We start from the raw sequence: 12,871 nt of genomic DNA, 5'->3' as shown, positions 1-12,871 counted from the left end.
GAGAGATAGAAAAAAAGAAAAATAGTAAGAGAGAAAAAAATATGAGATGTGATAGATGATAAGAGGAGAGAAATAAAAATAAAAATAGGTAAAAGTGAGGTGTATTAAAAATGAAATATGAACATATTATTACTGGTAGTAAGAGTCTTGGTTCGTTGAGGAGTTATACCCTAAAGATTCATGAACAAGGTGGACCCGAACCATGTGCTTCCTCTTATGGTCTCTCATTGAGGGATCCACTAATTTATTTCGCATGTTCCCCTCTAATTTAAATTTCTTTTATATTTTAAGATGCTAGATGCATTTTCTCATTAGTCTCTTATTTCTTGTTTTGATGTCTTTACTTTGACTTTTGTTCGTCGTTTGGAAAACATAGTTGCTGATTTTTTTGGTGAAGCATGTCTCCATCTTTGACGATGTTATTTGGGTGGGAGGCTCCGGATGTTGTTTTGCCGTTTTTTGATGCGGATTCTTCATTAATGGAGGTTATTTTCAAAAAAAAATAATAACCCCATAAATGTGATTGAGTGATTCTTTAATGTGATTGGATGATGAGTTATTTAACTAAAAAATTCTCATGGATCGTTTAGACAACTCCTTGTATATATATAGGAGGCTTAAAAGCACTTTTGGTCCCCCACGTTTCACTTTTGTTCAAGAGTGGTCCCTAAACTATTTTATAGCATTTCTCGTCCCCCACGTTTGCTCCCGTTACGACAGTTGGTCCTTGGGCTCTTTTCCGTCAAAATTTGGACGGATCTCTCCTACGTGGAATTCTTGTTTTATTTACTTTATTTGATTGATGAATATAATCTTTAATTAAAAATAAAAAACCTAACTCTCCAACCTTTCCAGAACCTTCATCGTCTGCAACTCCTCACCCACCACCATCCTTTGCAATTACTCACTCACCACCACCCAAACCTTCAACTTTAAACCCTAACTTCGCCGCCCACCACCATAAACTTCGTGTTCACTATCACCCACACACATGCGTTCAAAGAGAAAGAGGAGAAGCTGTAGCACATATCAAAAGTGGAGGAGGAAAGCGAGGAACAAATTCGATAAGTAGAGAGATCTGAGAACTTGCTTTCAAATCTGAAATTTTTGAAGATGATGAGGGATCTGCTCTGGTACCATCTAGTTTCACGCAAATCTCTTTTTTTTTTTTTCTGGATTCACAAAGCTTTCTTCTTCTTCTTTCAATTTCTGCTTCCAATTCTTTTTTTTTTCCTTCCAATTTCTAGATTCGCAAAGCTTTCTTCCTCCTCTTCCTGTTTCGGCTTTTAATTCTTCATTTTCTGCAACAATGGAGGATTATTTGAATGGATCTGGTGTGCCTGGATATGGTTTTACCCTAATCTGGCTTTGTTTGGAGAAGGGAAATATGAGTTGTTTCTCGCAATAAGGGTTTATGATCTGGGTTTTCTTGCTATAGTGCAGATCAGAGTGAAGAAGTTAGGATGTGTGGGCGTAGCTTTGGTGGTAGCAGGCCACGGATTTGTTCTCATGTTTTGCAATTCAATGGAGGTTCATCTTTTTTTTTTTTAAGAAACAGATGAGAATAAATCTGATAATAAATATATTTTCTGATCATTATTATTTTTATTCTGTTTTTTTATTCTGGGTTTTCTAGAGAAGATGATGGAAAAACATTTGAAGATGATGAATTTTTCCATAAGAAGGGCACGTGCAAGGCACATGCATGCCCTCTCTCGTACTAACCATCTTCTCTCTCCTCCAAGTCATTTAAAAAATTAAGCGAAGCAAAAACCGTTAAAAATCTAACAGAAGGACTAACTATAATAACGAGAGAAAACGTGGGAGATTAAAAATGCTAAAAAAATAGTTTAGGGACTCATCTTGCACGAAACGCATTCGTGGGTGACCAAATGTGCTTTTAAGCCTATATAAGAAATTGCTTCTTAATGCTTATTTTCCTAGAAATAATTAATAAAGGTGAAATGAATATTCAACCATACAACTTATCAAAAGTTAAACAATTGAATTATCTTTCATAAAACAAATTGAATTATCAATTAATTTTTATTAAATTTGAAACTCAAATCTACCTTGTTCTATTTTTTTAATATACAAATGTTAGTTGTTAATTGTTACTCCCTCTGTTTCTAATTGTAAGACTTAATACAAAAAATTGTGCTTATTAAGAAAGCATTAAATGTGTCTAACTAGTGTATCAGTTTTTAAAAAATGCATACATTCTTCCTTACTTACCTAGGTCATTTTCTCTCACTAATTAATAACAGGTGATAATTAAAACTTTTGAATTGAAAACACAAAATTAATGGGAGGGGTATATATGGAAGAGTAGAATACTTTTTGCTAGATTAATGTAAAATGTCTTATATTTAGGAACATGCAAAATCTAAAACTAGGTCTTATAATTAGGAACGGATGGAGTAGTAAATTAGTTCTTCACAGGGTTTGAACCCTGACCCTTCACCCTTCAATACCCTTCATTTCCTTTAACTGACAAAGTGAGCTACCCATCCCACCCTCACCTGTTATATAATAAAATAGAGACCTCATTCTGATCAGAGAGGAACTCGAGCTAAAAACTCACTCTTAGAATTAGCCACGTCATCACTTTTTAATTATCTCAATTTTACATTTTATATTTTTACATTCTCTCTCATCCCTTAAAGCAAAATGTTAAAGAAAATCTCTCAAATTCAAACAACCTGATATTTTTAAATTCAAGTTCCCTTAATTTTCTCCATCATAAACTCAATTGTTGTTTATATTTACTTTAAAATACATAAATATTATTATATTGTATATAATATATCCATAATTTGTTAAACTTTTTACTATTGTTTTCTAAAATTTTTTTTTTTAAGAAAGCTATGCAATGCACGAGCAACTTCCTAGTTAAGAAGATTGAAAACAAATTGGTAGGCCACAACAACATGTGCTCACCCTAACTTGATTACTAATGAACAACATATTCTCCTTTTTTTATGGGGGTATAAATATTCTTGAGCTCACCAAAGGAATATTCTCCTCTAATTTTGGTACAGGGATAATGAAACTTGCATCGCAGAACATGAACTAGTGGGGATAGGATATGCATATTTAAATATTGGCTTAATTGCAACTTTGGTCCCTGACATTTATAAAAGCCACGATTTTGGTCCCTCACCTAATTTAATTACAAAAATCGTCCCTCACCTAACACTCTGTGAACAAAGTTGGTCCGACCGTCAATTTTTTAACGGAAGAAGCTTATGCGGTGTTTGAAAACTTAGGTGGAAGTGCCACTGGCGTCAGAATCAATTTTTCCTCTCCTCTCGGCTGTTTTTTTTATCTCATAGTGAAGCTTTGCTGTTGGGAGGCCTAGTTGTTGGAACGCTGGGATTGAGGTTGTGTGCTATTCCTCTGAGTTTTTTTGTTTTTTCCTCTGAGATGTAGAGGCATGTGCCTCCCTCTCTCCAGTGGCACTTCCACCTAAGTTTTCAAACACCGCATAAGCTTCTTCCGTTAAAAAATTGACGGTCGGACCAACTTTGTTCACAGAGTGTTAGGTGAGGGACGATTTTTGTAATTAAATTAGGTGAGGGACCAAAATCGTGGCTTTTATAAATGTCAGGGACCAAAGTTGCAATTAAGCCTTAAATATTTCAAGCAAATGTGTTCACGTACAGGTTTCATTTAGAAAGTAACTTAAATTTTGAACATATTATATTTTGAACATGTTATATCGAGCTTTTCTATTCATCTGGCTACTACTACAGCAGGGGTGGCCGGTGATGGATGACATCAGTTGTTGGGATGAAGAAGATGAAGAGTATATTAATTTAGGGTTCAAGTAATTTGGTTAGGGTGTTTTTTTATAAGAAATTCCGATAGAGTGTAAATTAATTAAGGAGATAAATGTTGAAAGTGGTGTTGAGTTGAGGAGGGTTTGGTGGTGGTGAAGTTGGATGGGGATTTCGGTGGTGGTGGTGGTGGTGGAGGAGAGGAGGAGGGGAATTTCTGAGTTTTGAGATGAAAATATGAATTTTTGGGTTTTGAGATGATAATGAAATGGAGAAAGACTAAATTTTATCAAAGAAATCTTCTATCCTACAATTAAAGGTTTTCAGTTCTTTTTTTTTTTTGTTATGGGAGAGTAGTGGGCTGGGCCTAATGAGTTTTTTGGTGTCCCCTTCACTGCTACTCTGCACCCTCTCTTCTTTCTCTGCACCCCATCAAGCTTCAACCTCCCTTGCCGGCTAGACTGAAACCTAAGTCGTCCTCAAAAAACCAGCTGTGAAATTTGCTTTACAGGTTGGTTCATAATTTCTTGGGTAGCTTATAGCCTTGACTGGCACCTACTTCATAATCCCCGCTGAGAGCCTTAGCTTCCCCTCTTCCAGAACCTTCTCTGACGAATAGGTAGCTTTGTTCCTACACATGAAGCTTTAGGGAGCCAAATTGTATTTGTAGTTATGATATACATCAAAAGATTTGGAGCCAAGCATTATCTTAAGAGCTCTTATTTGTGTATCTCTTAAAATTATTCCCAAATTGTATCATTGAGTAGCTCTTATTTGTGACTGATAAGAGCCAAGTGGAGAAAATAATTGTTCTTTTTTTGTTACTTAAGTTAAAATGATGGTGCCTAAAAAGTATTTTTGTTTGTGACAGACAAGAGTTCTTTAATTCCCCTATTTTTATGTCTTCTCAAACTTCTGGTAGTACATATTTATATCAATTTGAAACTTTGGTTGTGTTATTATTTTTCATCCTTATATTGTGAATATAATAGGAGTTATAGTTGAGGTTCACAAATCTAACATCAAACAATGGTAAATTTTCAAACTGCACAGATTCAATGATCTCTCGCTACATGAAAGAAAGGATACATAATTTTGAATGAGAGGTTCGATTCTGATGTCTGTTGTCTGTTTATTTACCTTTCTTTAATTTGTATCGGGAATATTTTTTAGTTTATAAAATTTATTCATATCTCAAAATATTCTCTATTTTGTATGGAACTTAACATCAGATCTGCACTGCATGGTTTTCTACCAGTTTTGGCTAGCTAATATTGTTGTTAACTTTGCTATCTTCCAATTACCTGGATTTTTTGCATACGTTAAAGAATTTTAACCTCACTTTAATTTCACTATATTGCTCTCAGGCATTCTTGGTCATGGATAGTAACTTTGACCCGTTTAAATAAACCCTTTGTGATTTTCTATGTTGTTGGTACGTCATCATCCTACTCAATATACACCAAATGTTATTTGTGTATAAAAGATTATCTTATTCTTCTCAGGTCCAAGCATATGTTATTTCGCCAGAAGAAAAGCTAAGGTTTGGGAGGGTAAGTCAAAAGCTACTAATAGGAATTGGAAGAAAATAGAAGAAGAAGCATGATTTGCAAACTATATGGTGAATCAGTGCATTTCACGAAGCCAATACAGGTTTCTCATTACCAGTTGTACCCTTGTGCAAAAAAATTACTCATGTGTTTGACATGTAATTTATAAATATATCTGGTACTAATGTTGAAAAATTTTAGACATTGATGAAGTGTTACTTCTACTTTCAATGGAGAAAAGGAGGAGATCAGATAATTTAGGTGGAGAGAGGATTGATTGTCATGTTTAATTTTCTCATCTCATTAATATTATTTTGTTGAATATTACTAATCTCATAGTACTTACACTATGCTTTTTATTTATTTGAGTTCCTAGATGTGCCTGGTGTAGCACAATAGGAGCAGATGAAGTGGTTCCTTCATCAGAAACTTTGAATCCCTTGCAACCAAGTATTAGTATCTGCAAACAACATTCGAGATTGACAAGTTGAAAAGATGCTAAGTTTCAGTAACATAGAAGAAGCCCAATTATTTTTATAGGAGAATATAATTTTTATTTTTGAGGTTGGTTTCTTAAAAAGTTTCTTGATTTTCTGTTCCTTAGACGGTAAAATTCTCTGATTTATATAAGCTATGCTTTTGGTCTTTACTGGTTTTGAAAAAATTTCATGCGTGAGGGTCTTATAATAATTGGACATGTAGGTATGACATGATATCTTACATGTGGTTGAGATGTCTGGACTTTTTATTCTTCTCAAGCTGTTAATTATGCTTTACAGGTTGTGTGTCTACTGCATAGCAGCCCCCTAACCCATCCTATCAGACATGTATGCTTATAAATTGAACAAATTATTGTGAGGATTTTCATCTGTTCCTTCCTAATCCAGTCATCCATTTTTTTTCTGCACTATCCTTCTTTATTCTCCACTGTTCAGTTATCCATTAAGTTAGAAGATTACCTTTGTTTCGTGTTCAATCGCAGGTTGTATAAAGGTATTTTTAGTGAGTAACAAAGGGTTTTGTTTCACATTTCCTCCTCAATTTGGTAATTCTTTTTTTCTCTCTTCAATCCTGATTTAATGGTCCAGTTTTGCCCTGTTTTGTCAAAAGTATGAAACTGCTGTCTCAAGTTTTTCTTTAGCATTTCTGACATTTGTTTCATGAGCAAGTAATGAGTCCTTTTGAAAATGCATGTATGAAGTTGGATGAAGTGAATTTGAAGCCAACTTACAAGGTTCTCTGGGGCATACCAGGCAAGCACTCTCTAACTCATGAATAATAATAACAACAATGATTAGAAGTTTGTTAATGCAATTTGTTATCTTGCATTTTAAATACACTGTTTTTCTGTCTTTTCTTTTTATAAGCCTCCTTCCTTTGTGCGTTTGTGCTGATCTGAAGCATCTAAAAGTTAGAGTCAAATCGTGGAATATCAGCTACCCACAAAGCTCTTTTTTAAGGATTCAATGGATAAGAATATCATTTGAACATGGAATTCTTACATTTTTGTTTTTGTATTGCAAACTATGATCCTTCTCACTGAAATAAAAATAAAAGGTTTTATGGCCTAAATAGGCATGCATGTTTCATTCTGTGGTGCATTCTGGGTGGAGAATTTTCTTAAAATTTTATGGCCCTAATAATAGACATGTTTCATGGATCATCTAAATGATAGACTTACATATAACATGAGATTTTCATTATAGGGCTCTCAAATGCAATCAATATAGCCGAGAGGTTGGGACTACCATCTGTTATTTGGTTACCTTTTACTTTTCCTCATGCTTTCATGTTATTATGTCTACTTTTAGGGTCTACAAACATTTGTCCTTCATTCCGGTCACTCAAAACAAACCTGTACCCATTTTTCCTGCTGTAGAATTTTTCCAATTCCATTCTTGGCAATCCCATCCTTTCATCCACACAGCTATCAGTGTGGCATGAGTGGTGGAGCACTTGGTGGTTTATAAATTTCCAATATAAGGGCAGGGCAGCCAAAGGACTGTCATGAATGATAACTGAAGTGAACTGAATATGGTTGATGAACTTAGTTTTTACTTAGTCTAAGATGCTATGTGAGGTTGGTCCTTGTGATATGTGCTTTTCTTTCTCAATATGATACACTCCTGAGGTGATAATGAAATATCCTTGTCTTTATCAAATTCAGAAGTGGTACTTACTTCAATCTCTTGTGATATTTATTGAGTGTACCTAATCTCATTTTTCGTTTCATTTCATTATTCTTACTTCTCCCTCTGTATTATCACCCCAATTTCTTATTTGGGTTTTTTGTTGAAAGGTTTAACCTTGCCATGGAGTTCTTGCCTTTATATACAAATTACAAAGGTATAATATTATTTTCATGCATAATATTGTTGGTTTGTTAAAGGTACTTATTCTCCAAGACTTGTGTAATGAATAGTACTACTTTTTTTTCGCTGATTAGTCTCTAGATCTATCACCCGCTAACTACTCTATATGCCCAAGCAATCATGTTTTTTGTGATGTCTTTTTCATTCTTATGAAATAGGAGATTAAACCCCTTACCTCAGATTTTTTACTATGCTATCATTTTTGTCTTTAAATGGAAGATCTAACAAGGAGGTGAACTCTTCAGATATTCCTATCTTTGTGCTTAATATTCTCTTATGGGTTTATGTGGTTTATTATTCTCTTCAGTTTCTTTTACAATTTGAGGGAGAAAAGTTTTGAATCAAACAGATTTTAGTGTAGAGGTACATGATTAGCCAAAAATTTAGAGGTTGGGAAAAATAATATTTTATATAAGATGTCAAGCATAATTTTTTTTATCATGCTTTAGTGGTTTAATAATATCTAGGATACTTGATTTATGAACACTAGTATATAGCCCGTTACCCGTGCGATGCACGGGAAATATATTCAACAATTCGTTCAGACTAATTATGTGATAAACACACTTTCAAAAAAAAATAAAAAAAAATTATGTGATAAACACATGAGTTATATAATCATTGATATCATATCAAATAAATTAACAATCATTTTTATCTATCACTCACGGATGACATTTTCTATTTATTATAAATGACATTATACCCTTACTTTATCAGTAATATTTTCACTTAATAATATTTTACAGTTTAGTCACATGGTCTTTGTCTTCAAGGGTATAATGTCATTTATAATAAATAGAAAATGTACATGAATATCTCTTATATTATATGAGATATTTTCTCATCTTTAGCTATAATAAAATAAACAGATAAACAAAAAAATTATTTTGCAAATGAATTTGGAAGAACTATAAACATATTATAGCTTAAATTAAAAAAAAAACATTTTTCTTTTCTATTACAAATACATTTACCATTTTTATGGGATTATGAAAAAAATACATATGAAAAAAATACAGTTCAGGTAAAATGTTTGATTTTAATAACACGTTTTCAATACACAATTAAAAATTAACTTGATCATCCAGGTAGAAAAACCAAAACACAATTTGGTATATTAAGGAAACCACAACTGAATAATCAGACGAACTGTTTCAAATATCCTGCCAAAACTAATACAACATTAACAATAGGGACTGAACTGTGTGAAAACCATTTAAGTGAATGGAATAACCAAATGAACACCATGGTAAAAATTTAAATGAACATTAAGGTAGCAGATGGCAAACAAATTAGATTACACTACTCTACAACCAAATTGCATTATCAATAGCTCTTGAGAATGAAGAGACCAACTTTAAAAGTACTTGCAGCTTGAAAAGTGAAAACTGATAAAATAAGCAAAGTTGATTACTAAAGCAATCATCTTCAAGAGACGCAATAAAGCAATCAAGAATCACCTTATATTTCATTTTAAAAATGTACCACAATATGTTAAACATGAAATTTAGCAATTGGGAAAGGCTAAATAGTCAAAGAATGAATGAATACACCAATATATTAGCTAGATGAATAGATCTTCAAGAATCACTTCAGTAAAAAGGTTCCAAAGTCCAAAGCAAACCAACTTTAGGAGAGAACATGCAATAAGACAAATAGTAAAGGTAAATGACTAAATAGTCAAAGACTAAACCACCACTTTATAAGCTACTTCTAGAGTTCTTCAAGACTGATTCAATACCGGTTCAAGATTCTAAGAGAGACCTGCAGTAAAGCACAGTAAAAATAAAAGACTAACTTGTATTGAGATAAATGTGCACAAAGGCATATATGTGCAGCTTTACCCACATTCTCACTTTTTTTTTTTAATTTTGTAGCAAGTACTGCACTTGTCATTCTTAACTCCAAACCTACACTCATCGCACTATGGTAGCTAAACCAAACTGTGAAAAAATTCATTTGAACATGCTAACCAACAAAAAAATGTGTTCATATATTGCTTTAAAATATCTCACATACAAAGTGGATTATCATTACCCGATCAAAGTACCATAATTTCACTATATAAATGTGGGTTTCTTCCCAAGCATAAGTGATAAAAGATGTATTATAAACAGATGTATTATAAACATTAAGGCAAGAGCTTAATGACTTATGCAGTTCCATAATTTCACTTATCTTTACCTGATCTGTAGTGAGCAGTAATTTATCATTGCTCAATAATGAACATGAAGTCAAGAGCTTAATGACTTGTGCAGTTTGCAACTAAAGAACACCATGACTACTAACATATAGTACATGTTATTAGGAATATGCTCCTTATGGTCTAAATTTATTTGCAGGGAAGCTGTTTTAACTTGCCAGCCAGATTTTTCTTGATACAGGATAGACAAAGTTATACTTTACATAAAAATGCACATTGAAGTATAGAGGTTGAAATTTTTTGGGGAATTTAATGTTAGAAATTTGAGCATGAGTGATATATGTGTTTTGGTAAATAACTTAATTAAGCGTTTATTGCCTAAGCTCTTTTTACATAAGATCTTATTCATAAGCTAATCTAAGAAACTTATTGCAATAGGGCAATAGGCCTAAAATAGCTTATAAGTGGATGTAAGTGTCAATTCATAAGCTAATCTAAGCAGCTTATAAAATAAGTTCGAAACAAATTATAGGTATATCATAATTTTCATAAGTCCACTCAAACACTTGCGTTAGCATTTATGTCATATGTTTAAATAAGCTCTTCTAAACGTGGAATAACATGTAGATTGATGAGAAAATCACCTGTTAATGGTGACAGTAGAACTTTAACACTTGATGGCACATTAGCAGTGAAGAATGGGCCTGCAACAATGCTTGTTATATCAATGTTCTCTTTTGCAAATTTAAATGTTGCTTCCTCGGTGAGATGCTTTGAAAGTGCATAAACCTACAGTCAAGAAAAAAAAACCCTAAGGAACCAAAATTTGTGTATCCACTTTCCATTGCTGTCTTTTGCAGTAATTGTACTTATGGAATATGTGAAAACAACCCTTTTTACAGAATTGGATTTCAAACAGGACTTGAGTAGGTTTATCGTTCCTTTGGTTGAAGGGTCAAATATATTTGTTTGAACAAATGCCTCTGCAATTACAATACAGGCTCAGTTACCATTCCAAAATATCTAAAGATGCTTGTACTGCATAATCATGTCTACAGAAAGCATGAATTCATGAAATTACCAGTGTTTATTTTAGTAGGCATGCTAAAATCAGTCCTTATGAACCCTGACTAAAAAAGAAATTAATATATGAGAAAGAAAACCAGAGTTGTGATTATAAGCTTGTTTGTTCAATTTTAAATTGAAACTATAAAAGATAAAATGGAGAGTGAGGCAACGTCTAACAGATACAATATGAGAAGCAAGATTAAAATAGACATGGAAGATGGGTTCACATATTAAATAAGTGTCAAAAGAGGAAAAATAACATGTTCAGTGATCAAAAGATTTTTCTGGAAGAGGCATGACTTCAAGTTAGTTTTCAAGTCCTAGTCTAGGATTTCAGAATCCATATATTTGTTAATTGAAAAATCAATAGTTGAGATTGTGATACAATACATACATGCACATGTGTTAGGATTTAGGAACTATTCAGTTAACAAATCTCATAATCAACGATTATGATTCTGCACTTATCCTCTAAAGTGTACATCTCACTTTAGTGGAGTCAAATCCTAGAAATCAAAATGAAAAGAACCTGAATCTTGTAACAATAGTAATCAACCAACAGATAAAAAATATGAATCACAAAAAATACTTCTGTAGAAACAAATTCAATTGTATTATTTACCGTAGGAGAGCCTATCCCATCTTGCCTTGTTTCTATCACATTGCCATGAGTGTCTAATCTTTTCTTGATGATATCATGTCTCTGAGAGATACACACCAAACGACAAATAAAATTGTTAGAAATCTGTTCTAATTATTCGACATTCATGTAAATACACGCATTGAAAACATTGCAAAGATAAGAGTCTCAACTATATATTACATATAGATAGACCCACTTTAGATTCACTTTGAATCTAGCAGAACATCATTTGCAGCAACCAAAGTGCATGTATTTGTTTAAATGTGTAGGAGATGCACAAAACAATAACTAAATAATTAGTACACAAAGGAAACTGACAAAGAACAAAAGAGCAAATCTATAAAGAATCTGCTGCCAAAACACAGATTCGAGCAAATTCAGCATCAATGAACACCATTTAGATGCCAAATGGATTCAATGGTTCTCTAATAGAACAAAGCTCCACACCTCAAGAACCCTGACTTTCACTCTCCACAGATCTCGTCCAGGTATAAGGCTTCTGATCGAATTAATACCACCAGCCATCTCAAAGATTGAAGTGAGATTGTGTGAAATGTGGTGGAGTAATGGTTGTGTGAATGGTGGTGGAGTGAGGGTTGTGTGACAATTTATAGGCAAATGGATCTGAAGAAAAATTCAAAGAGGAAAAGGTTGTGTAAAGAATTCAACCTATAACCCTAGATCTACAAAGCTAATCCCAACTTCAAATCAAAATGTAAATGACAGATGCATAAAAATTGGATGAACTGAAGATGACAATGGGGAATGGTTGCAAACAGAGTACGGAATCTCTCAAAAAAGGCACATCTAATCTATAATATCAGATAAACAATTCGAAAAAAGGACGAAATTAGGAGGAAACGTATGGGAAGTGCTAAACCACATAATGGTGAAGTTCACAGAAGAACTGTTATGGAGGCTTACCACGTAATGGTTGATGGAGCGACTTGATGGCCAACGTCAAACGCAGTAGGCACAGGGAAAGTAGTGACGTTGCTACAGTAGGAGAAGCGAGAAATTGGGGGAAAAAGGACGAAATTTACAGAGGAAGATTGGCTGAAGGGACATGGGGTCAGTGCTTCCCATGGAAATCGGGGAGCGGAGGCGGCGGCTCTACCAACCTCACCTATTCATTATTTTAGAGTTTTCAACCATGTTGTGTACCTTTTTTTTGTTTTTTCTTTGATTGAATGAAACACTTCGAAACTGAATATAGCTCTACATGAGTTCTATTCTTTGTCTGTGTAGAAATAGTGGAACCATTAAAGATGAGGTAGACCAAAAGATTACACACCAGTACGTAAGGACAAAAA

At 33.4% G+C, this 12,871-nt stretch overlaps 1 protein-coding gene and 1 long non-coding RNA gene across 15 annotated transcripts; one reads left to right on the top strand and one right to left on the bottom strand.

Moving 5' to 3' along the window:
* The first annotated feature begins 2,925 nt into the window (after nt 1-2,925).
* LOC130718265 (uncharacterized) lies at nt 2,926-10,496 on the top strand. 9 transcript variants are annotated; one of them, XR_009012562.1, is made up of 6 exons: nt 2,926-4,398; nt 4,833-4,885; nt 5,147-5,214; nt 5,285-6,183; nt 6,312-6,374; nt 6,531-7,877. It is a non-coding gene; the product is annotated as an uncharacterized LOC130718265 (long non-coding RNA). The 9 variants fall into 9 exon arrangements; XR_009012557.1 differs by lacking the exon at nt 5,147-5,214 and adding an exon at nt 10,047-10,496 and having other exon boundaries at nt 2,926-4,885; nt 6,531-7,675; XR_009012561.1 differs by lacking the exon at nt 5,147-5,214 and having other exon boundaries at nt 2,926-4,290.
* LOC130718264 (dihydroflavonol 4-reductase-like) lies at nt 9,245-12,856 on the bottom strand. Of its 6 annotated transcripts, none has more exons than XM_057568801.1 (6): nt 12,483-12,856; nt 11,538-11,618; nt 10,929-10,977; nt 10,739-10,830; nt 10,492-10,636; nt 9,245-9,468 (listed from the first exon to the last, which is right to left on the bottom strand). In XM_057568801.1, exons 3-6 carry the CDS (start codon nt 10,948-10,950, stop codon nt 9,458-9,460), a joined length of 270 nt encoding a protein of 89 aa, XP_057424784.1. In that variant the 5' UTR covers nt 10,951-10,977; nt 11,538-11,618; nt 12,483-12,856; the 3' UTR covers nt 9,245-9,457. The 6 variants fall into 6 exon arrangements, 4 of the variants coding, with proteins under 4 accessions (XP_057424784.1, XP_057424781.1, XP_057424783.1 ...); XM_057568798.1 differs by lacking the exon at nt 12,483-12,856 and adding an exon at nt 12,006-12,429; XM_057568800.1 differs by lacking the exon at nt 12,483-12,856 and adding an exon at nt 12,006-12,429 and having other exon boundaries at nt 10,929-10,973.
* Between the last annotated feature and the right edge of the window lie 15 nt (nt 12,857-12,871).

This window comes from Lotus japonicus, chromosome 5 (genome assembly GCF_012489685.1).
Source record: "Lotus japonicus ecotype B-129 chromosome 5, LjGifu_v1.2".
Classification (NCBI taxonomy): domain Eukaryota; kingdom Viridiplantae; phylum Streptophyta; class Magnoliopsida; order Fabales; family Fabaceae; genus Lotus; species Lotus japonicus.
The sequence above is the reverse complement of the archived record's forward strand: the minus strand, read 5'-3'. Positions and strand labels throughout refer to the sequence as shown.

What these genes read in the sequence shown, in the direction of transcription:
- LOC130718264 (XM_057568798.1), bottom strand. Translation starts at nt 12,083, where the DNA reads ATGGCTGGTGGTATTAATTCGATCAGAAGCCTTATACCTGGACGAGAT. An exon ending in TGAAAGTCAGGGTTCTTGAG is followed by an intron (nt 11,619 to 12,005) that starts GTGTGGAGCTTT and finishes TGTATCTCTCAG; the next exon opens with AGACATGATATCATCAAGAA. An exon ending in AATCCAATTCTGTAAAAAGG is followed by an intron (nt 10,637 to 10,738) that starts GTTGTTTTCACA and finishes TCTTGACTGTAG; the next exon opens with GTTTATGCACTTTCAAAGCA.